General features: G+C 45.5%; 1 protein-coding gene across 1 annotated transcript in view; it reads right to left on the bottom strand.

Moving 5' to 3' along the window:
• Positions 1–11,772, bottom strand: part of LOC141156922 (uncharacterized) — a 30,649-nt gene extending 18,877 nt beyond the window's left edge. The window contains exons 1-3 of the mRNA XM_073643525.1: positions 11,263–11,772; positions 8,686–8,974; positions 2,929–3,150 (exon numbers count right to left, since the gene is read on the bottom strand). Coding sequence (XP_073499626.1) covers positions 2,929–3,150; positions 8,686–8,867 — 404 coding nt within the window. The 5' untranslated portion in view covers positions 8,868–8,974; positions 11,263–11,772. The remainder of the gene's footprint in view (positions 1–2,928; positions 3,151–8,685; positions 8,975–11,262) is intronic.
• Positions 11,773–23,694: the final 11,922 nt, after the last annotated feature.

Raw genomic sequence — 23,694 nt, 5'->3', positions numbered from 1 at the left:
CAACAGGGTGTGCTGAAGCTAATATGCTTAGGTGACAAACCGCACAATGCTGAAGAGTTGTGGACAGCTCTGAAAGAGCAGGCAGATCTGTGGCTCACACCGCTGAACTTTCAGTCAAGCATGGTCGTGTGTGACAATGGCTGGAACCTGGTGACGGCTCTGAGGTGAGGCGAGCTCACACATGTACCATGCCTGGCCCATGTACTTAACCTCATGGTTCAGCAGTTTCTCAAATCCTTCCCGGAGCTGCCGGATCTGCTTGTTAAAGTACGCCGCCTCTGTGCCCATTTTAGAAAGTCACCTACAGCTTCCGCCGCCCTTGCCATGTTTCAGCAGCATTTGCAGCTTCCGGCTAACAGACTGGTGTGTGATGACGTAAGACCTCAGGAGTGGACATGGATGTCTGACATATGTACCATCCTCCAAAACTTTGAGGACTCCACCAAGATGGTGAGCGGCGGTGACGCCATAATTACCGTCCCCATCCCGCTTCTCAGTCTTCTGAAATGCTCTCTTCTCACAATCAAAGAGGATGCATTGCAGGCAGAGCATGATGAGATGGAACAAGGAACCATACAGGGTGATTACACACAGCCCAGCCTCATCTCATCCCAACGTGGATTGGGTGACAATGAGGAAGAGGAGGAGGAGGAGGAAGAACAGGAGCTAGTTTCATGCGCTATAGACGGTACTACCTGCACAGCTGTCATACAGTCTGTTCAGCATGGATGGCCAGAGGACAGAGAGGAGGAGGAGGAGAGCATGATCAGTCATCCTGTTGGTGAGGACACGGAAGTCTTGCCTGTTAGCAGTCTGGGACGCATGGCTGAGTTCATGTTACGCTGCCTTTCCCATGACCCTCGTGTTCTCAAAATTTTGGGTGACAGTCATTACTGGTTGGTGACACTTCTAGACCCACGCTACAAGGAGAACTTTATATCTCTTATTCCTGAGGCGGACAGGTCTACAAAAACGGGGCTGTACCAGAAGGCCCTTGTTGCGGAACTATTAAAACAATTTCCATCTGAAAACGCTGGCGGCAGAGGTCACAGTTCTTTGGACAACCAAGGAGTACAGGCGAGAGAGACAACTTCAATCCAGCAGAGGCAGGGGAACACTGTCAAAGCCCATCGCACAAGCCCTGAGGCGTGGGGTACTCTCATAAGGAGTGCAAAGTTTGGGAAGATGCTGAGGGAGTACCTTGCTGACTGTACCAACGTCCTCCTTGATTCATCTGTGCCTTATAATTATTGGGTATCCAAGCAGGATACGTGGAATGAACTGGCTCTCTATGCCTTGGAGGTCTTATCCTGCCTTGCCGCCAGCATTTTACCAGAGCGTGTTTTTAGTGCCGCTGGTGGAATTATAACTGATAAGCGCATCCGCCTGTCAACTGAAAATGCTGACAGGCTGACTCTTATAAAAATGAACAAGAGCTGGGTTGGGCCAGACTTCTCAACACCACCAAATGATAGCAGCGTAACAAACTCAAATCCAGTGTCTTTTTTTGGGAGGTGTATTCCCATGCACCTCTTCACACCCACTCATGGGTATATGCTTCCTGATTTTGGCTATTTGCTCTTGTCCTCCTCCTTCTTCTCATCCTCATCCTCCACCACCATATCACCAGGGTGACTGTGATCCGTGATGCAACACCCACATAATTTTTTTAAAGGGTATTTATGATGCCTGTAAAAAAATTTTTTTAGACAGTATGTTCATGTATACCCCCCAGGGGTAAATGTTTGTCAGCCCATACAGTTAGTGCATGGGCATTACAAGTATAGGAGATCCGCTCCTTTCTAATGGGAACATTTTTTTTATCAGGCCCTCCTCCATGTCTCTTCCAAGGGGCATTGGAGTGCCTCCCAATTTTTGGCAGCCCTTGCATTCACTGCATAGGTAAACACAATGGGAGACCCACTTCCTAATAATGGGAATATTTTTTTTCAGTAGGGCCTCCTCTACGTCTCTTCCAAGGGGCATTGGAGTGCCTCCAAATTTTTGGCAACCCTTGCATTCACTGCATAGGCAAACATAATGGGAGACCCACTTCCTAATAATGGGAACATTGTTTTCACGAGGCCCTCTGACCTCCACATCTCTTCCAAGGGACATAGCCGGCTGATGGCTCTCTAAGAATAGTGAGGGCCGAGTGCTGGCCCTTTAAGAATAGTAAAGGCCGCCTGATGGCCCTATAAAAATAGGCTTTGTGACTTTCAGAGTCCCTCCTTCATAAATGATGGACTTCATAAACGATGTGTCTGATATCTCACACACCATATGGCCAGATAAGGTTGTAAAATGTTAAAATGACATTTCCTGGTGAATGCATTTTTCACAGTTGAAAGCAATGCAAAAGTGAAAAAACGCATCAAAAGCTACGTGTGAACATAGCCCAAGGTATGGAGGAGGATTTTTGTTTTTGGTTATTTATTTTGCTTTATATACAAGTCATTACCCTGGAAAGGAAGTTCCTTAACATATTTCCCAGGAAAATCCATTTTGGTTTCATTTTTGTATGTTTTATTGTGAGTCTGTAAAAGTGGCGTAATACCTCTGACAACGTTGTTGACAAAAGTGACCTGGTAGTCAGAAATGCTTCCAGGGGTCTTCCCCATGCTGTTCCAATGTGATTTGACCACTGTTTCCATCGATTTGGGCAATTTTTAGGCCCTCTGCAGACCGCCGAGGGGAGCCATCTGAAAAATGCTCAAGTTTCCCATAGACTTACATTGGGCTCGTTGCTCGGGTCGAGCACCCGAGTATTCCAATGTGCTCGACCCGAGCATCGAGCACCCGAGCATTTTAGTGCTCGCCCATCACTAGTTAAGAGATATTTTTATTATTTGCAACAAAAAAAGCATTTCAAAATCTATGTAAAATAGGACTAAGAACTACTGTATAAGAGAGAGTTAAAATACTTACTGTTTTCTAGGTTTGAAAAAGGGCAGATGATGCCACCACTTGGTTTCAACATTTGCTCCTTCTTGTTCTTCTTTTAGCTTTTCATATTTCTTTACTTGTTTGCGTTTCAGTATTTTATTCTTTTTCTCAGTCTCTTCTGTTTCCGTCTTCTCCTTAACATGTGATGTAGGCAATGAAGACATTTTTCTGGCAGATGGTAAGTAGATGATTTTGCTCTTCTTACTGTGAGTTCATATATGGGTGTAAAGTTAGTCTTTAAATGCCAAGGTTAAAAATCTGGAACATTTGTCTATAAAATGAGATATAGGTACAGTACAGACCAAAAGTTTGGACACATCTTCTCATTTAAAGATTTTTCTGTATTTTCTTGACTATGAAAATTGTACATTCACACTGAAGGCATCAAAACTATGAATTAACACATGTGGAATTATATACTTAACAAAAAAGTGTGAAACAACTGAAAATATGTCTTATATTCTAGGTTTTTCAAAGTAGCCACCTTTTTGCTTTGATGACTGCTTTGCACACTCATGGCATTCTCTTGATGAGCTTCAAGAGGTAGTCACTGGAAATGGTCTTCCAACAATCTTGAAGGAGTTCCCAGAGATGCTTAGCACTTGTTGGCCCTTTTGAAAGATTTGGTTGTGTATTAGGTAGTGTAGGGAGAAAACAAGTACATTACACATATCCATCTCAACAAACAGTCCTTCTGAGGACTAATCCATCTGCAAAGATATTAGGCAGGCAGTGTATATAGGCAGGCAGGGTATATAGCAGACTCCAGTGCATATAGCACAAGAGAGTCCATTCCAGTTCTGCCTTCTGCTGCTGTTAGATATTTCTAGACAAAGGCCCAGGTCTCAGGGGCCAGGAATAATTTTTTTGGATCTTAATCTTCATTATTTGCTTACAAAGCAATCCAGAGAACACCGTTTTTCTGCGCCATTTGCTTGTTGGCGCTGCAGAATACAGCCAGGTCCTTTCCATATTACAGCGCTAATAATCCAGATATTTAAAACTGTGGTTTCTCCGTCACACGGATCACATTCACATGGTATTGCGCTGAAAATACTGCCATTTTTGGCCCCCATTCAAATTTTTTTTCAGTGTGCTAGCAAAGTTTTTGGCACCGGTTTGCTGGTCAAAATAGTTACCTACAGGCCAGTTATTTAAAACTGTTGTTTCTTCATCACACAGATTACATATAACTTCGCTCCAAATTCAGCCATTTGTAGTGAGCGTGGAAGATATTGTCCTCCATTTAAAATGGGCAAGGAGCGTGGCAAGGGATGGGGAACTGGACGTGATGGTGCATGGAGAGGCGGAGGCCGTGGGCAAGCTGAAATTGTGCCACAACAAACACCCACATATTCTCGCCCGACCTTCCTGTCCCAATTCCTAGGGGACCGCAGCACACGACTATTGAACCCAGAGCAGTGTCAAAAGGTTGTTGGTTGGATAGCGGATAATGCTTTCAGTCACTTAGTCACCACCACCACCACCACCCTGTCTTCCACACGGTCAAGTCTCAGTAGCCGTGAGTCTGGACCACATATTCCTCACCCTGATCCTCCTTCCTCCCACCATGCCGAGTGCCCAGAGACAACTGAACCCACACTTGAACACTCTGAAGAGCTGTTCACTTTTCCATTTATAGATTCGGGCCTCTCGCCCGGTCCACTTGAAGCGGGGCAAGAGGAGATCGCATGTAGTGATGCCCAAATATTTGAGCAGCCACGGTCACATGAAGGCGACGGTGGGAAAGTGTCACAAGAGGTGGACGATGATGAGACACAATTGCCAGAAAGTCAGGAGGAGGACCAGGGTGCGGAAGTGGAAGACGACGTGGTGGATGATATAGTAACTGACCCAACTTGGCAGGAGGACAGCAGCACACAGGGGGAGGGAGGCAGAGCACCCCAACAGGCAGGAAGAAGCAGTGTGGTGGCCGCAGACAGAAGGCAGGCAACCGTTCCCCGTAACACCAACACAAAGGAAGTTGCCAGTACAACTGTTAGGTCTTCCCGAGTCTGGTTGTTTTTTAAAGATCCTGCCGATAACCCCAAAAAGGCCATTTGCACCACCTGCCAGGCCAGCATCAGCAGGGGTGGCAAAACTAGCAGCCTGACCACCACCAGCATGATCAGGCACATGGCAGCAAAGCACCTGACTTTGTTGGCCAAACCCCAGGGTGCAGGAACAGTGTCTGCGGGTGGCACTATTGCTTCTTCTGCTGTTGTGCATGCAAGCCAATCCCCTGTCCATGGTGCATGCAAAGATGCCTCCATCCCCGGCAATTGTCGTTGCACACTCTCAAGTAGCATCAGGAAGCACGTCCACGTCCTTGTCCCAGCGCAGCGTTCAGTTGTCCATACCCCAGTCCTTGGAACGCAAGTGCAAATACGCAGCCAACGCCCCACAGACCACACTACTAAATTCCCATATTTCACGACTGCTTGCACTCAAAATGTTGCCTTTTAGGCTCGTGGAGACGGAAGCATTCCCCAAACTGATGGCGGCGGCCGTCCCTCGGTACTCGGTCCCCAGCCGCCACTATTTCTCCCGGTGTGCCGTCCCTGCATTACACAAGCACGTGTCCCAAAACATTAGCCGTGCCCTCAACAGCGCAGTTACCGGAAAAGTCCACTTAACCACGGACACATGGACGGTACATCTTGCTGACGGCACACTGGGTTAACATAGTGGAAGTCGGGACCCAGTCAGACCTTGGGACGGAACACGTCCTCCCGACGCCAAGGATTGCGGGCCCTAGGTCAACCAGGTTGCCCTCACAGTCTACAGCTCCTGCACCTCATCCTCCTCTTCAGCCTCCATCTCCGAAATGACCACATCAGTCACAAGCTGGAAGCACTGCAGCACTGCCTCGGCCAAGCGGCAACAGGGTGTGCTGAAGCTAATATGCTTAGGTGACAAACCGCACAATGCTGAAGAGTTGTGGACAGCTCTGAAAGAGCAGGCAGATCTGTGGCTCACACCGCTGAACCTACAGTCAGGCATGGTCGTGTGTGACAATGGCTGGAATCTGGTGGCGGCTCTGAGGTGAGGCAAGCTCACACACGTTCCATGCCTGGCCCATGTACTTAACCTCATGGTTCAGCAGTTTCTCAAATCCTTCCCGGAGCTGCCGGATCTGCTTGTTAAAGTACGCCGCCTCTGTGCCCATTTTAGAAAGTCACCAACAGCTTCCGCCGCCCTTGCAGTGTTTCAGCAGCATTTGCAGCTTCCGGCTCACAGACTGGTGTGTGATGACATAAGACCTCAGGAGTGGACATGGATGTCATACATATGTACCATCCTCCAAAACTTTGAGGACTCAACCAAGATGGTGAGCGGCAATGACGCCATAATTACCGTCCCCATCCCGCATCTATGTCTTCTGAAATGCTCTCTTCTCACAATCAAAGAGGATGCATTGCAGCATCCACTTTGATTGTGAGAAGATAGCATGAGATGGAACAAGGAACCATACAGGGTGATTACACACAGCCCAGCCTCATCTCATCCCAACGTGGATTGGGTGACAATGAGGAAGAGGAGGAGGAAGAACAGGAGCTAGTTTCATGCGCTATAGACGGTACTACCTGCACAGCTGTCATACCGTCTGTTCAGCATGGATGGCCAGAGGACAGAGAGGAGGAGGAGGAGGAGGAGGAGAGCATGGTCAGTCATCTTGTTGGTGAGGACACGGAAGTCTTGCCTGTTAGCAGTCTGGGACGCATGGCTGAGTTCATGTTACGATGCCTTTCCCATGACCCTCGCCTTCTCAAAATTTTGGGTGACAGTCATTACTGGTTGGTGACACTTCTAGACCCATGCCACAAGGAGAACTTTATATCTCTTATTCCTGAGGCGGACAGGTCTACAAAAATGGGGCTGTACCAGAAGGCCCTTGTTGCGGAACTATTAAAAAATTTCCATCTGAAAACGCTGGCGGCAGAGGTCACAGTTCTTTGGACAACCAAGGAGTACAGGCGAGAGAGACAACTTCAATCCAGCAGAGGCAGGGGAACACTGTCAAAGCCCATTGCACAAGCTCTGAGGCGCGGGGTAGTCTCATAAGGAGTGCAAAGTTTGGGAAGATGCTGAGGGAGTACCTTGCTGACTGTACCAACGTCCTCCGTGATTCCTCTGTGCCTTATAATTATTGGGTATCCAAGCTGGATACGTGGAATGAACTGGCTCTCTATGCCTTGGAGGTCCTATCCTGCCCTGCTGCCAGCGTTTTACCAGAGCGGGTTTTTAGTGCCGCTGGTGGAATTATAATTGATAAGCGCATTCTGCCTGTCAACTGAAAATGCTGACAGGCTGACTCTTATAAAAATGAACAAGGGCTGGATTGGGCCAGACTTCTCAACACCACCGAATGATAGCAGCGTAACATAAACTCAAATCCAGTGTCTTTTTTTTGGAGGTGTATTCCCATGCACCTCTTCACACCCACTCAAGGTTATACGCTTCCTGATTTTGGCTATTTGCTCTTGTCCTCCTCCTTCTCCTCATCCTCCACCACCATATCACCAGAGTGACCGTGGTCCGTGATGCAACACCCACATAATTTTTTTAAAGGGTGTTTATGATGCCTGTAAAAAAAATTTTTTATACAGTATGTTCATGTATACCCCCCAGGGGTAAATGTTTGTCAGCTCATACAGTTAGTGCATGGGCATTACAAGTATAGGAGACCCGCTCCTTTCTAATGGGAACATTTTTTTTATCAGGCCCTCCTCCATGTCTCTTCCATGGGGCATTGGAGTGCCTCCAAATTTTTGGCAACCCTTGCATTCACTGCATAGGCAAACATAATGGGAGACCCACTTCCTAATAATGGGAACATTGTTTTCAGGAGGCCCTCTGACCTCCACATCTCTTCCAAGGGACATAGCCGGCTGATGGCTCTCTAAGAACAGTGAGGGCCGAGTGCTGGCCCTTTAAGAATAGTAAAGGCCGCCTGATGGCCCTATAAAAATAGGCTTTGTGACTTTCAGAGTCCCTCCTTCATAAATGATGGACTTCATAAACGATGTGTCTGATGATATCTCATACACCACATGGCCAGATAAGGTTGTAAAATGTTAAAATGACATTTCCTACTGAATGCATTTTTCACAGTTGAAAGCAATGCAAAAGTGAAAAAACGCATCAAACGCTACGTGTGAACATAGCCCAAGGTATGGAGGAGGATTTTTGTTTTTGGTTATTTATTTTGCTTTATATAGAAGTCATTACCCTGGAAAGGATGTTCCTTAACATATTTCCCAGGAAAATCCATTTTGGTTTCGTTTTTGTATGTTTTATTGTGAGTCTGTGTGTCACCCCAGGTCTGGGTGCCACAAACATTAAAGGCTGTGTCTGGGACCATTAGCATGCAGCACCTCCTGTCCCAGGCCAGTAGGGGGAGCTGGCTGCCCCTATAAAAGCTGGAACTGAGGGCAGGGTTAGAGAGAGCAGGACCCACTTCTGAAGCATCCAGAAGGGTTCCCAGAGGAAAGGGACAGGTCAGCAGCAGCTGAGGAGTCCGGGAGGCAAAGGAGGAACAGCAAGCCGGGGACAGAGGCGACGAGAGCCGGTCCAGGCTGAGAGAGAGAACTACAGAACCGGACACTGGGGTCCGAGGCTGTCAGGGTTGCAAGCCCGGCATCAGATAACCAACCCGCGAGGGATTTCAGGTCCCTTGGCCAGAGGACCTGAAATAGGACTAAGAACTACTGTATAAGAGAGAGTTAAAATACTTACTGTTTTCTAGGTTTGAAAAAGGGCAAATGATGCCACCACTTGGTTTCAACATTTGCTCCTTCTTGCTCTTCTTTTAGCTTTTCATATTTCTTTACTTGTTTGCGTTTCAGTATTTTATTCTTTTTCTCAGTCTCTTCTGTTTCCGTCTCCTCCGTAACATGTGATTTAGGCAATGATGTCATTTTTCTGTCAGATGGTAAGTAGATGATTTTGCTCTTCTTATTGTGAGTTCATATATGGGTGTAAAGTTAGTCTTTAAATGCCAGGGTTAAAAATCTGGAACATTTGTCTATAAAATGAGATATAGGTATATAATAAAAGATGAGTGCCATGTATCATGAATGATAGTAAAGTTTCTCATGTAGTATATTATGTTTGCAAACTGAGGGGCACATACAACCTCCTGTATCCTATGCAACGTGATTATGGCCGGACTGGCCATCGGGCAAATTTGGCAAATGCTATGGGCCGCACTGACTGTGACACTGTTATCAGTACCAGCGTCCTCACATCTGCAGGATGGCAGTACTGTTAACACCTGTGGCGGTGCAAAGAGCCACTGCGTGCTCAGTCACTTTTTCCAGCAGGATGCAAGCTACTTATGGCCTGCTGGAGGCCAATGTGACACAGAGGACATCGGGCGGCGCTATGACGTTACTGCTTTGCTTCTAGAGGTAGAAGAGGGGATGGAGGTTGCAAAGGACCAGAAGCCTGAATTAGGTGAGTATAAGATTATTTTTTTACTTTTTGGGAGGCTCTGTGGGGACAGTCATACATTATGGGGGGCTGTGTGGGAACCATTATACGTTATGGAGCCTGTGTCGGGACCAGTACACTCTATGGGGGCTATGTGGAGACCAGCATACTGTATGGGGTCTGTGTGGGGAGCAGCATACCCTATGGGTGCTGTGTGGTGACCAGATTAATCTATGGGGCACTGTGGTGGGCATCGCACTAATTTGGGAGTTGTGATGGAAATCATACTGTGGGGGTGTGGGGAGCTGTGGTGACCATCTTACTGTGTGGGGTGCTGTGGGGCATTGGAATTTGTGGTGCAATCATAGGTGTAGGAGCATTTATATGTACACCATACTCTATGGGGGTCATGGAAGGGCGTGAGGACACTAAGGGCCTTCAAGAGGGGCAAAATGTCTAAGTGCCATATCCCTCTTCGTGTCTTGAAAAGTTGGAATGTATGTCCTTCTGTGACTGGACCTACATGTTATTACAAAACTTTTGCTATGGGGTCCCATGATTTCTATGTACACCCAGGGGCATTATTACAATAAAGATGCACTGATGGTGATTATTAAAAGGAGGCACAATAGGGGATTGTTATCATTATAGGGCAAGCACAGGAGGCAACACTATTATAAGAATGCAAAGGGGGTGTTTTTATTGTTATAGGGAGGTAATTGTTCATTATTATAAGGCACCAAGGGGGAGTATTCTTAAAGGAGGCACATGGGGATTATTATTATTATAAAGAGGCACAAGCAGATATTAATTCTATGAGAAAGAACAGCGGGAATATTATTACCTTGTAGGGGCACAGAGGGGGCACTGTCACTATACAGGACACAGTGGGGGCTTTATTATGGTCTAGGGCACTAGTTATTGCACTATCATGTTTGTGTAGAGGTAGAGAACGTGAGGAGGGGTTTGGAAAGCAGTAAGCCAAAGATCTCTATGTGGAAAATGCAAAAGGTAAAAGCTGGTGATAAAAAGCGCTAAGGCATATAAAATTCAGCAATTACTACCTTTATTAAAGTCCTTGTAAAAACACAACGCGTTTCGACGGCATGCAAGCCGTCTTCATCAGGTGATGATCAAAAGGGAAAATTAATGACTACAATCATCAAGAACGTCACTGGTGAGGACCTGTACAGTATACACATATATAGTCTGCAGAGCACTGGTGTAAAACTGATATTACAATTATATGGAGGTAATATCAGTCCTAGTATCGTGGTATTATCATTAACCATATTTGCTGGTAATATGTTGTTATGGTCTGGTGTTATTTGTCTGTTATATGGCAATATAATTATTGGGGTATCATTATTATTAAATCTTATATAGCGGTATTATTAGAAATATAGGTAGTTGTAGTAAATCTTAATTTCCTCCAGGTAGGGTAATATTAGCAATGGAGACTCCCATCTGGGTAGGGGGCAGGGACAGCATGGGCCTGTGTGCTTTAAAATGCCAGGACTGAATTTCAGAGTCCGGCCCTGAACATGGTCATTGTTGGTTTTAGCTTTCTAAAGCTAGTATTATATTTAGGAGGACTAACTTCAAATTATTTAAATTTACAAACTACAAATTAAATGCTTACTTTCCAGAGGATGCCTACCTGCTGACTATCAGATGTTACTGATTTCCAGCCCCTCTGAAAACCTAAAACCTCAGTTACCTTGAGGTGCTCTGGCAATATGAAGTGTATACAGTGCCAGATAATGATGGATTGGAATGTTTGATGATGCATGATGTGACATCACAGAGGTGGTAGGACTACAATGGCCAGGAATGTTTGATGATGCGTTATACAGAACAACAATGGAATTGAATACTTACTGATGCATTATGTGACATCAATAACCTGGGAGATTTGTTGCAAAAAGTTCTGTTACTGAAAATCTTTTCCATAGATCTGAATGGAGATGTTTCTGCAGAACGTGCGTGGATTTCTGGATATTTTTTTTGCTTGCATGAATATTTCAGCAGATTCTGCTCCAAAAAAAAACACATTAAAAATAATTTGCTTAAAATACTCTTTAAATAGATCTCCTATTGGTTGCAAAGGGAAAATTCTCCTACAGTGCACATGGTGTTGTATTTTTTCATATTTTTTCAAACATGTAAAAAGAAGCAACATGTTACAAGGGTTCCTAAAGAATATAAGTTGGTGTTCATGCAGCATGTAGGAGCATGTTCACACTGGCCACTAAACAGACAAAAACCCAAGATAAAAACATAATAAGCAAATACCCTGCTGTAAAATTTATAAACAGCAATAGTGCATGAAAATTTTGACCAGGAGTGCCCAAACTTTTACATGCCACTGTAATGTCCAGCTAAAAAAAAGGCAGGCCACCCCTTTATATGTACTGAATGCAAACAGACACACAGAGAACCTAAAGAGATGTTACAAGGGTTTTCCAGCAACCAACCCAATTCTTACTGTCTAATTTGAAAAACTAAGCACTTTTGTGATTTACATGAATCAAAAATTTCCTACCATTCTCTTTACATCTACCTCCTGTTTTTACACTTACCATGATGTTTCATTTTTAGTCTCCTAGTATGCACTGTGGAACCTCAAACAGAATGTCATCAAGGTGCTGGGGCCGTGGTCACTCACCAGATTCTTACCGCGCCCTTAACCAGGACGTCATCAGGGGGATGGCGCTGTTGTCATTCCCCACAACTACTTTTTCTGCCCCGGAAATTAGATGTCATCAGTGATGTCCGTTTCTAGGGAAGATATGGCCTCTGTTGCGCAGGCTGTCAATTCTGACGCATGCTCAGTATGCTCCCTCTGGTCGTTGCACTCTGTCCCTATCAATGCACACTGGTAGTGTGGTCCCTCACTGGCTCTAAACAAAAGTGACGAACCAGCAAGAGAGCACGCTGCTATTGCGTACGCTGCTAGTGCGCACGCTGCTAGTGCACACGCTGCTAGTGCGCACGCTGCTAGTGCGCACGCTGCTAGTACGCATTGAAAGGGAGGGAGTGATCAGGGAGTGCATACTGAGCATGTGTTGGAATTGAGAACCCACGCATGCTCACTACAATATTGTCTCCCCTTGATGACATTCTGTTTGGGGCTCCACAGTGCATGCGGGGAGACTCATACAAAACATCATCTGAAATGTAAAAACAGGAAGTAGGTGTAGAGATGGAATGATAAGAAATGTTTATTTTATGTAAATTGCAAAAAAGTGCTACGTTTTTAAAATTAGATAAGTAGACATTAAGTATAAGTTGGCTATTAGGTTTCAGACAACCTTTTTAATTCTTTAGGCATTGCTGCTTGAAGTTCTAAATTGGAGCACTGAATCACTTAAAGCAGAAATATACTCCCCAGATACAAAAAACATGACAAAATACACTCAAAAAGCACTTAAAAACTTGCTTTGTTCTGCAGTTTTTGAATGTGGATTTTACACCTTGAAATATCCACATCAAAAAGCTCCAAGTGAACATACCCTCACTTTGATGAATAGGACCGTTGAAGAATTTTCTACACCAAATTTGCCACGTGTGAACGTTCACTTATACTGCCAAAACCATAATATAAAAGTAGCACAATTTGTTTTTATACATGCCTTACTAAATATTCTAGGTTCTAAAAAGGTACACCATGGTACAGGCATCAGAAATTGTCTCCCAAATTATTATCAAAAACCTCAGATAGCATAAAATACTAAGTATAAAAATTCTATGTTTTCGCATTTGTAGTCTATAAAAAATACATGCGGATGTTTACTAAAACCATGTCATTGATCATATCTTCAATATGGTGTATTCACACAAAGGGCCCAATTCATTATTGCATTTGCGCCTGTTTTTTGTCAAGATTTTGGAGTTATCTTTTTTAAGTCTATTTTTCTACATTTTTGCCTATTTTTTTTCTAGTTCACCATTGTGGGCAAGGTTTAGGTTTTCCAGATGTTTTCATTTGATTCATTATTCAAAACAAATGACAATATTTGTCGCAAATGTACTCCTATTCCCGCCTGGGAGTGATTTGTACACTAGTAATTTTTGAGCAATTTTTGCAACATTTTGAAAAACATAGAAGCATATAGAAAAATGTACATAAAGAACTTCTGAGTTTAAAAGTATATATATCTTTTAATTAAAAAAAAAATTACCATTAAAAAAATGGAGAGGGGTGACATGCAGCGAAATGACCAATAAATGGCACTGCAGCACAGCTAGGTCAGTACAATGTAATACAGAGCATTAAAAGTACATGTTGAAAGCTTATGACAATATATAGTGTTAACAGATAACTGAATAACCAATAATAGTACAGAGTATTAGATGGTACTATCAGATATCTGAATGACAGGTAGATTATAGTAACAACATGAACTGTTCAGACTAAGTCCTATTACATGCTTGAGCAGACAAAAAAAAAGAGTAGCCACTTCCCTGATGAGTGTTTTGACAGGCGTGCCTTCTTCTGGGGGAGAGACCACTCTGTAAAAAGGTGCAAAAATTATTAAAAGACAGAAAAAAATACCACTTTTAACACTGCACAAAATTTATAAATTGTGTGCGCCATTTTGACAAATTTAGGTGAAAAACGAAAAATAAATGCTCACCTACATGAAGATCCAATGCGTGGAAGCTTGTACTGTCACAGGAGAAACAAGTAGAAAAAAAAAGAATTCCAGCATCAGGATCATCAGATAAAATAACAAATTAATTAAGGAAACTATAAAAAAAAGTCCCAATTCCTATACCAGCATAGTCTAGCAAATAAGTTTCAGAAAACGCGTTTGCTAGATTATCCTGGTATAGGAATTGTGACTTTTTTATCGTATCCTTACTAAATATATGATTTTACCTGAAGATTCTGATGCTGGAATTCTTTTTTTCTATTTTGATGAATTTGGCACAAAAAAAAAATCAACAAATAACACAAGATAAAAATAAAAATGACAAAAAATGCAAATGATGAATCGGGCCCATAGAAATTGTGGTGCAGTATGTAGTAAATCTGATTGAAGTTTTTTTTTGCCTTTCAAAGGTTTAAATATAGGGCCAGAGATGCCCGTATTGATTTTCAGAGTAAACCATTACCCAAAAATATATTTCACAATATATTTTTTTTTTTTTAAAAAAAGTTGTTTTCGTTAATACTACATTGGCTATAGCGTCAAAAATATTTAATAGTTCTTTTGAATGCCAGAGGGCAGCTATATGGATTAGTTCTCAGGTCATTTTTCTTTTATATAATTCTCTATTTCTATTCTATTTTAAGCGATTTAAAGACTTGTTTATGTTTTCCATTAAGTTAGAGTGCTCAACTCTCTATAACACCTTAGATAGATATACACATAATGGCATTTGGTGCCTCAGGATACGATTTAATAAAGTTTGGAAATCTATGAAACATGAAATTCTGGAGTGATATCCATAATAATTCACCATAAAATCTTTCCTCTGCTAGTAGAGGCACTATAACACTGCTTGGGGACGGCGACCTGTAAACCAATTGCTTTAAAAACAGTATACGCTAAATAAAGTGTGCCATTCAGGGAATTTCACTCGTCTCCCATGAGGGGTCATTACATTTATATTGATGTAATATATCCGCTCAGCTTTCATTATGGGGGTGGGCAGCAATCTGCAGGAACTTAATGGAATTGTCCTTTGGCATTATTTTGGAATAATATGTTCTAGGGCTTTGGCTTTATGTGATTGTTATTGACTGGTTGAATTACTTATAGATTTCTTCTTTTCATACAATATATTCTCTACAGTAAAGTCATGGTAACTATTACTTTATTGCTCTTAAATAAACTTTTCTTATAAAGAAACTTTTTTAACTTCATTCTAATTTCAATATACGTATGCTAATCTATACAACAATGTGTATATACTGTACAATACAGTGGTTGCTGCAGTCTAGGCAGACATAATTATTCTCATCCAAAAAATAATTGTTACATGCTGGAAATCTAGATAAGTATAGTACAGCAAGCATCAAATGTTCGGAAACCTCAGAATTATTTTGTTATGCTATCATTAGTGATGAGTGAGCATGCTTGTTACTGCTCGGTGCTTGCCCGAGCATCTCACTGCTCGAGATGCTCGGCGATCAACGAGTATTTCCGGGGTTGCTCGGCGGGAGCTCGGGTCATCTCCCAGCATGTTTGGCTCTGTAAAGAGCGCCAATGAACATGCAGGGATTGCCTGCCACTCACTGTAATGCCGCAGCCATGTTAGTTGTGGCATTACAGTGATTGGCTGGCCGCACAGGGTCATCAGGTCTATATCAGAACTGTCGCCGCCATGCTCGTCACAGTCACTCCAGAATCAGACAGTCTAGGGAGAGCTGCTGCTGAGCTAGGGAGAGATTTGCTTGTTTCTAGTTAGTGTAGGTATACCAAACTATATTAGAGACACATATCCTTATGAGGACTAATCCATCTGCGGAGATATTAGGCAGGCAGTGTATATAGGCAGGCAGGCAGGGTATACAACAGACTGCAGTGCACATAACATAAGAGGCTCCATTCCAGTTTTGTCTGCTGCTGCTGTTGGATATTTCTAGAAATAGGCCCAGGTCTCAGAGGCAAGGAATATATTTTTTTGGATCTTAATCCTCATTATTTGCTTAAAAAGCAATCCAGAGAACACAGTTTTTCTGCGCCATTTGCTTATTGGCACTGCAGAATACAGCCAGGTCCTTTCCATATTACAGAGCTAAAAATCCAGCTATTTAAAACTGTGCTTTGTCCGTCACATGGATCACGTATAATTGCTCTGAAAATACTGCCAATTCTGGTATACATTAAAGATTTATTTCAGTGTGTCAGTGAAGCAATTCAACGCAGTTTGCTGTTCAAAATACTTACCTACAGGACAGGTATTTAAAACTATGTTTTCAACGTCACACGGATCACATATACGTTTTCAGAAAATACTGCCATTTCTGACCTCCAATAAAAATTTGTTTCAGTGTGTCAGAGAAGCAACTGACAACAGTTTGCTGTTTAAAATAGTTACCTACAGGCCGGGTATTTAAAACTGTGGTTTGTCCGTCACATTGATTACATATAAGTTTTCAGAAAAAACTGCCATTTCTGGCCTCCGTAAAAAAAATTTCAGTGTGTCAGTGAAGCAATTGACACCAATTTGCTGTTCAAAATAGTTACCTACAGGCCAGGTATTTAAAACTGTGTTTTCTCCATCACACAGATCACATATACGTTTTCAGAAAATACTGCCATTTCTGGCCTCCATTAAACATTTGTTTCAGTGTGTCAGTGAAGCAATTGACACCAATTTGCTGTTCAAAATAGTTACTGTACCTACAGGCCAGGTATTGAAAACTGTGTTTTCTCTGTCACACTTATCACATATGCGTTTTCAGAAAATACTGTCATTTTTGACCTCCATTAAAAATTTGTTTCATTGTGTCAGAGAAGCAATTGACACCAGTTTGCTGTTCAAAATTGTTACGTACAGGCCAGGCATTTAAAACTGTGTTTTCTCCATCGCACAGATCTATAATATAAGGCGGGATGCGTGTCTCTGTCTGAAGCCTCGACAGACTGCGCATGCGTGACGCGCAGTCTGGCTCCAGACAGAAGCAGGCATCCAGCCGTTACAGGTAAGAGGAGTATATGGCGCCGGAGATCGCGTGGTATGCGTAGACACTGTGAACGCATACCGCGATCTCCGGCGCCATACTTACCTGACTGGGAGGAGCGTTGCCTTGGCGCCTCTCTTCGATGGAGACCGGGGGCGGAGTGAAGGCGTCGTACCGGCGCGTGCGCATTGTGCTATCCGGCGCCATTTTACTGAAGACACATTTACAGTGTGTCTTCAGCAAAATGGCGCCGGACAGGGAGGTGATCCAGCGCCGCACTCCTCCCCCGGCCTCCGGCAGAAGAGGACGCAGCAGGTGAGTATAACTGTTTTTTTTTTTGTATGTGTGTACAGTGTGAAAGGGATGAGGGGGCCACACATAACAGGATTGTGGGGAGAGGGGACCATGCATATATCAGGATTGGGGGGTGAGGGGTACCACACATACCAGGATTGGGGGGTGAGGGGTACCACACATACCAGGATTGGGGGGTGAGGGGTACCACACATACCAGGATTGGGGGTGAGGGGTACCACACATACCAGGATTGGGGGTGAGGGGTACCACGCACACCAGGATTGGGAGTGAGGGGTACCACGCATACCAGGATTGGGGGGTGAGGGGTACCACGCATACCAGGATTGGGGGGTGAGGGGTGCCACGCATACCAGAATTGGGCGGAGAGGGGTGCCACACATACCAGGATTGGGGGGTGAGGGGTGCCACACATACCAGGATTGGGGGGGTACCCCGCATACCACGATTGGGGGGTGAGGGGTGCCACGCATACCAGGATTGGGGGGTAAGGGGTGCCACGCATACCAGGATTGGGGGGTGAGAGGACCATGCATACCAGGATTGAGGGTGAGGGGTGCCACGCATACCGGGATTGAGGGTGAGGGGTGCCACGCATACCGGGATTGGGGATGAGGGGTGCCACGCATACCGGGATTGGGGATGAGGGGTGCCACGCATACCGGGATTGGGGATGAGGGGTGCCACGCATACCGGGATTGGGGATGAGGGGTGCCACGCATACCAGGATTGGGGGATGAGGGGTGCCACGCATACCAGGATTGGGGGGTGATGGGTGCCACGCATACCAGGATTGGGGGGTGAGGGGTAACACACATACCAGGATTGGGGGGTGAGGGGACCATGCATACCAGGATTGAGGGTGAGGGGTGCCACGCATACCGGGATTGGGGATGAGGGGTGCCACACATACAAGGATTGGGGATGAGGGGTGCCACGTATGCCGGGATTGGGGATGAGGGGTGCCACACATGCCGGGATTGGGGATGAGGGGTGCCACGCATGCCGGAATTGGGGATGAGGGGTGCCACGCATGCCGGGATTGGGGATGAGGGGTGCCACGCATGCCGGGATTGGGGATGAGGGATGGAGTGCCATGCATACCGGGATGAGGGATGGGGTACCATGCATACCAGGATGAGGGATACCATACACACCAGGATAGTGATAAGGGGTGCCACGCATACCAGAATAGGGATGAGGGGTGCCACGCATACCAGGATTGGGGGTGAGGGGTGCCAAGCATAACGGGATTGGGGGTGAGGGGTGCCACGCATACTGGGATTGGGGGTGAGGGGTGCCACGCTTACCGGGATTGGGGGTGAGGGGTGCCACGCATACCGGGATCGGGGGTGAGGGGTGCCACACATACCGGGATGAGGGATACCATACACACCAGGATAGGGATGAGGGATTGGGGTACCATGCATACCGGGATTGGGGGTGAGGGGTGCCACACATACCGGGATGAGGGGTGCCACGCATACCAGGATTGGGGGTGAGGGGTGCCACGCATACCAGGATTGGCGGTGAGGGGTGCCACGCATACCAGGATTGGGGGTGAGGGGTACCACGCATACCAGGATTGGGGGTGAGGGGTACCACACATACCAGGATTGGATGGTGGGGACAGGATGGGGGCAGCACAAATACAAGGAGGGGAGCAGCACATACCAGCATGGGAGACCATATACCAATAAAAATGCTCGCCACCCGGGCGTAGAACGGGTTCAATAGCTAGTCACATATACACTTTCAGAAAATACTGCCATTTCTGGCCTCTGTAAAAAAAAAATTCAGTGTGGCAGTGAAGCAATTGACACCAGATTTCTGTTCAAAATAGTTACCTACAGGCCAGGTATTTAAAACTGTGTTTTCTGCGTCATACGGATCACAAATACGTTTTCAGAAAATACTGCCATTTCTGACCTCCTTTAAAAATTTGTTTCAGTGTGTCAGTGAAGCAATTGACACCAGTTTGCTGTTCAAAATAGTTACCTACAGGCCAGGTATTTAAAACTGTGGTTTGTCTGTCAAACGGATCACATATACGTTTTCAGAAAATACTGCCATTTCTGGCCTCCAATAAAAAAAATGTCAGTGTGTCAGTGAAGCAATTGAAATCAGTTTGCTGTTAAAAATAGTTACCTAGTGACAAGGTATTTAAAACTGTGTTTTCTCCGTCACATGGATCACATATACGTTTTCAGAAAATAGTGCCATTTCTGGCCTCCATTAAAAATTAGTTTCAGTGTGTCAGAGAAGCAATTGACACCAGTTTGCTGTTCAAAAAAGTTACCTACAGGCCAGGTATTTAAAACAGTGGTTTGTTCGTCACTAGGATCACATATACGTTTTCAGAAAATACTTCTATTTCAGGCCTCCATTAAAAAAAAATTTCAGTGTGTCAGTGAAGCAACTGACACCAATTTGCTGTTCAAAATAGTTACCTACAGGCCAGGTATTTAAAACTGTGTTTTCTCCATCACACGGATCACAAATACGGTTTCAGAAAATACTTCCATTTCTGACCTCCTTTAAAAATGTGTTTCAGTGTGTCAGTGAAGCAATTGAAACCAGTTTGCTGTTCAAAATAGTTACCTACAGGCCAGTTATTTAAAACTGTGTTTTCTCTGTCACACGGCTCACATATACGTTGTCAGAAAATACTGTCATTTCTGACATAGTTACAAAGTAACATAGTTTTAAGGTTGAAGGAAGACTAAGTCCATCTAGTTCAACCCATAGCCTAACATGTTGATCCAGAGGAAGGCAAAAAAAAAACATGTGGCAAACACCAAGCTCCACATTGGGGAAAAAAAATTCCATCCCGACTCCATACGACAATCAGACTAGTTCCCTGGATCAACGCCCTATCAAGGAATGTAGTATATATAACCTGTAATATTATATTTTTCAAGAAAGGCATCCATGCCCTTCTTAAATTTTAATAGTGAATCACTCATTACAACATCATGCTGCAGAGAGTTCCATAGTCTCACTGCTCTTACAGTAAAGAATCCCTTTCTGTGATTATGATTAAACCTTCTTTCCTCCAGACGTAGAAGATGCCCCCTTGTCCCCATCTCTGGCCTCAGAGTAAAAAGATCAGTAGACATGTCTTTGTACTGTCCCCTCATATACTTGTTCATAGTAATAAGATCACCCCTAAGCCTTCGTTTTTCCACAGTAAATAACCCCAAGTGTAATAACCTGTCTTGGTATTGCAGACCCCCCAGTCCTCTAATAACCTTGGTCGCTCTTCTCTGCACCCGCTCTAGTTCAGCTATGTCTTTCTTATACACCGGAGACCAGAACTGTACACAGTATTCTAAGTGTGGTCGCACTAATGACTTGTATAGAGGTAAAATTATGTTCTCCTCATGAGCATTTATGCCTCTTTTAATGCATCTCATTATTTTATTTGCCTTTGCAGCAGCTGCCTGACACTGGCCACTAAACGTGAGCTTGTCGTCCACCAATACACCCAGGTCTTTTTCAGTTACAGTTTTGCCCAGTGTTTTACAATTAAGCATATAATTATACATTTTATTTCCTCTGCCCAAGTGCATTACCTTACATTTATCCCCATTAAAGCTCATTTGCCATTTATCAGCCCAAGCTTCTAGTTTACATAGATCCTCCTGTAATATAAAATTGTCCTCCTCTGTATTGATTACCCTGCAGAGTTTAGTGTCATCTGCAAATATTGAAATATTACCGTTTTTTCGGACTATAAGACGCACCTAGGTTTTAGAGGAGGAAAATAAAAAAATAAAAATTTAAGCAAAAAATGTGGTCACGATGCACTTTTAAGGGGGAGAGGGTCTTCTGCTGACACTCGTATAGGGGTAATGTCCCCCAATTCTGACAATATCCCCCATCCTGGTATATATGCCGCCCCCCTTTCTTTTATATGTGGTCCCCATCCCCATCCTGGTATGCATGGCACCCCTCATCCTTATCCTGGTATGCATAACACCTCTCATACCTATCCTGATATGCATGGCACCCCTCATCCCTGTCTTGGTATGCATGGCAACCCCCATCCCTGTCCTGGTATGCATGGCACCCCTCGTCCCTGTCCTGGTATGCTTGTTACCCCTCATCCCTGTCCTGGTATGCTTGGCACCCCTCATCCCTGTCCTGGTATGCATGGCACCCCTAATCCCTGTCCTGGTATGCATGACACCCCTAATCCCTGTCCTGGTATGCTTGGCACCCCTCATCCCTGTCCTGGTATGCTTGGCACCCCTCATCCCTGTCCTGGTATGCTTGGCAACCCTAATCCCTGTCCTGGTATGCTTGGCAACCCTAATCCCTGCCCTTGTATGCATGGCAATCATCATCCCTATCCTGGTATGCATGGCACCCATCATCCCTATCCGGATATGCATGGCACCCCTCATCCCTACCCTGGTATGCAAGGCACCCCTCATCCCTGTCTTGGTATGCATGGCACCCCTCATCCCTGTCCTGGTATGCATGGCGCCCCTCATCCCTGTCCTGGTATGCTTGGCACCCCTCATCTCTGTCCTGGTATGCATGGCACCCCTAATCCCTGTCCTGGTATGCATGGCACCCCTCATCCCTGTCCTGGTATGCTTGGCACCCCTCATCCCTGTCCTGGTATGCATGGCACCCCTAATCCCTGTTCTGATGTGCATGGCACCCCTCATCCCTGCTCTGGTATGCATGGCACCCCTCATCCCTGTCCTGGTATGCAGGCACGCCTAATCCCTATCCTGGTATGCATGGCACCCATCATCCCTGTCCTGGTATGCATGGCACCCCTCATCCCTGTCCTGGTATGCATGGCACCCCTCATTCCTGTCCTGGTATGCATAGCACCCATCATCGCTATCCTGGTATGCATGGCACCCCTCATCCCTGTCTTGGTATGCATGGCACCCCTCATCCCTGTCCTGGTATGCTTGGCACCCCTAATCCCTGTCCTGGTATGCATGGCATCCCTCATCCCTGTCCTGGTATGCTTGGCACCCCTCATCCCTGTCCTGGTATGCTTGGCACCCCTCATCCCTGTCCTGGTATGCATGGCACCCCTCATCCCTGTCCTAGTATGCATGGCACCCCTCATCCCTGTCCTGGTATGTTGAGCACCCCTCATCCCTGTCCTGGTATGCTTGGCACCCTTAATCCCTGTCCTGGTATGCATGGCACCCCTCATGCCTGTCCTGGTATGCTTGGCACCCCTCCTCCCTGTCCTGGTATGCATGGCACCCCTAATCCCTGTCCTGATGTGCATGGCACCCCTCATCCCTGTCCTTGTATGCATGGCACCCCTCATCCCTGTCCTGGTATGCAGGCACGCCTAATCCCTATCCTGGTATGCATGGCACCCATCATCCCTATCCTGGTATGCATTGCACCCCTCATCCCTGTCCTGGTATGCATGGCACCCCTCATCCCTATCCTGGTATGCATGGCACCCCTCATCCCTGTCTTGGTATGCATGGCACCCCTCATCCCTGTCCTGGTATGCTTGGCACCCCTAATCCCTGTCCTGGTATGCATGGCACCCCTAATCCCTGTCCTCGTATGCTTGGCACACCTCATCCCTGTCCTGGTATGCATGGCACCCCTCATCCCTGTCCTGGTATGCATGGCACCCCTAATCCCTGTCCTGGTATACATGGCACCCCTAATCCCTGTCCTGGTATGCTTGGCACCCCTCATCCCTGTCCTGGTATGCATGGCACCCCTAATCCCTGTCCTGGTATACAGGCACCCCTAATCCCTATCCTGGTATGCATGGCACCCATCATCCCTATCCTGGTATGCATGGCACCCCTCATCCCTGTCCTGGTATGCATGGCACCCCTCATCCCTGTCATGGTATGCATGGCACCCATCATCCCTATCCTGGTATGCATGGCACCCCTAATCCCTGTCTTGGTATGCATGGCACCCCTCATCCCTGTCCTGGTATGCTTGGCACCGGTAATTCCTGTTCTGGTATGCATGGCACCCCTCATCCCTGTCCTGGTATGCATGGCACCCCTGATCCCTGTCCTGGCATGCATGGCACCCCTCATCCCTGTCCTGGTATGCATGGCACCCCTAATCCCTGTCCTGGTATGCTTGGCACCCCTAATCCCTGTCCTGGTATGCATGGCACCCCTCATCCCTGTCCTGGTATGCTTGGCACCCCTCATCCCTGTCCTGGTATGCTTAGCACCCCTCATCCCTGTCCTAGTATGCTTGGCACCCCTAATCCCTGTCCTGGTATGCATGGCACCCCTAATCCCTGTCCTGGTATGCTTGGCACCCCTCATCCCTGTCCTGGTATGCTTGGCACCCCTCATCCCTGTCCTGGTATGCTTGGCACCCCTAATCCC

Source organism: Phyllobates terribilis, unplaced genomic scaffold, assembly GCF_046119375.1.
Source record: "Phyllobates terribilis strain yellow unplaced genomic scaffold, ASM4611937v1 Scaffold_1__5_contigs__length_1240528914, whole genome shotgun sequence".
Taxonomy (NCBI): domain Eukaryota; kingdom Metazoa; phylum Chordata; class Amphibia; order Anura; family Dendrobatidae; genus Phyllobates; species Phyllobates terribilis.
The sequence above is the reverse complement of the archived record's forward strand: the minus strand, read 5'-3'. Positions and strand labels throughout refer to the sequence as shown.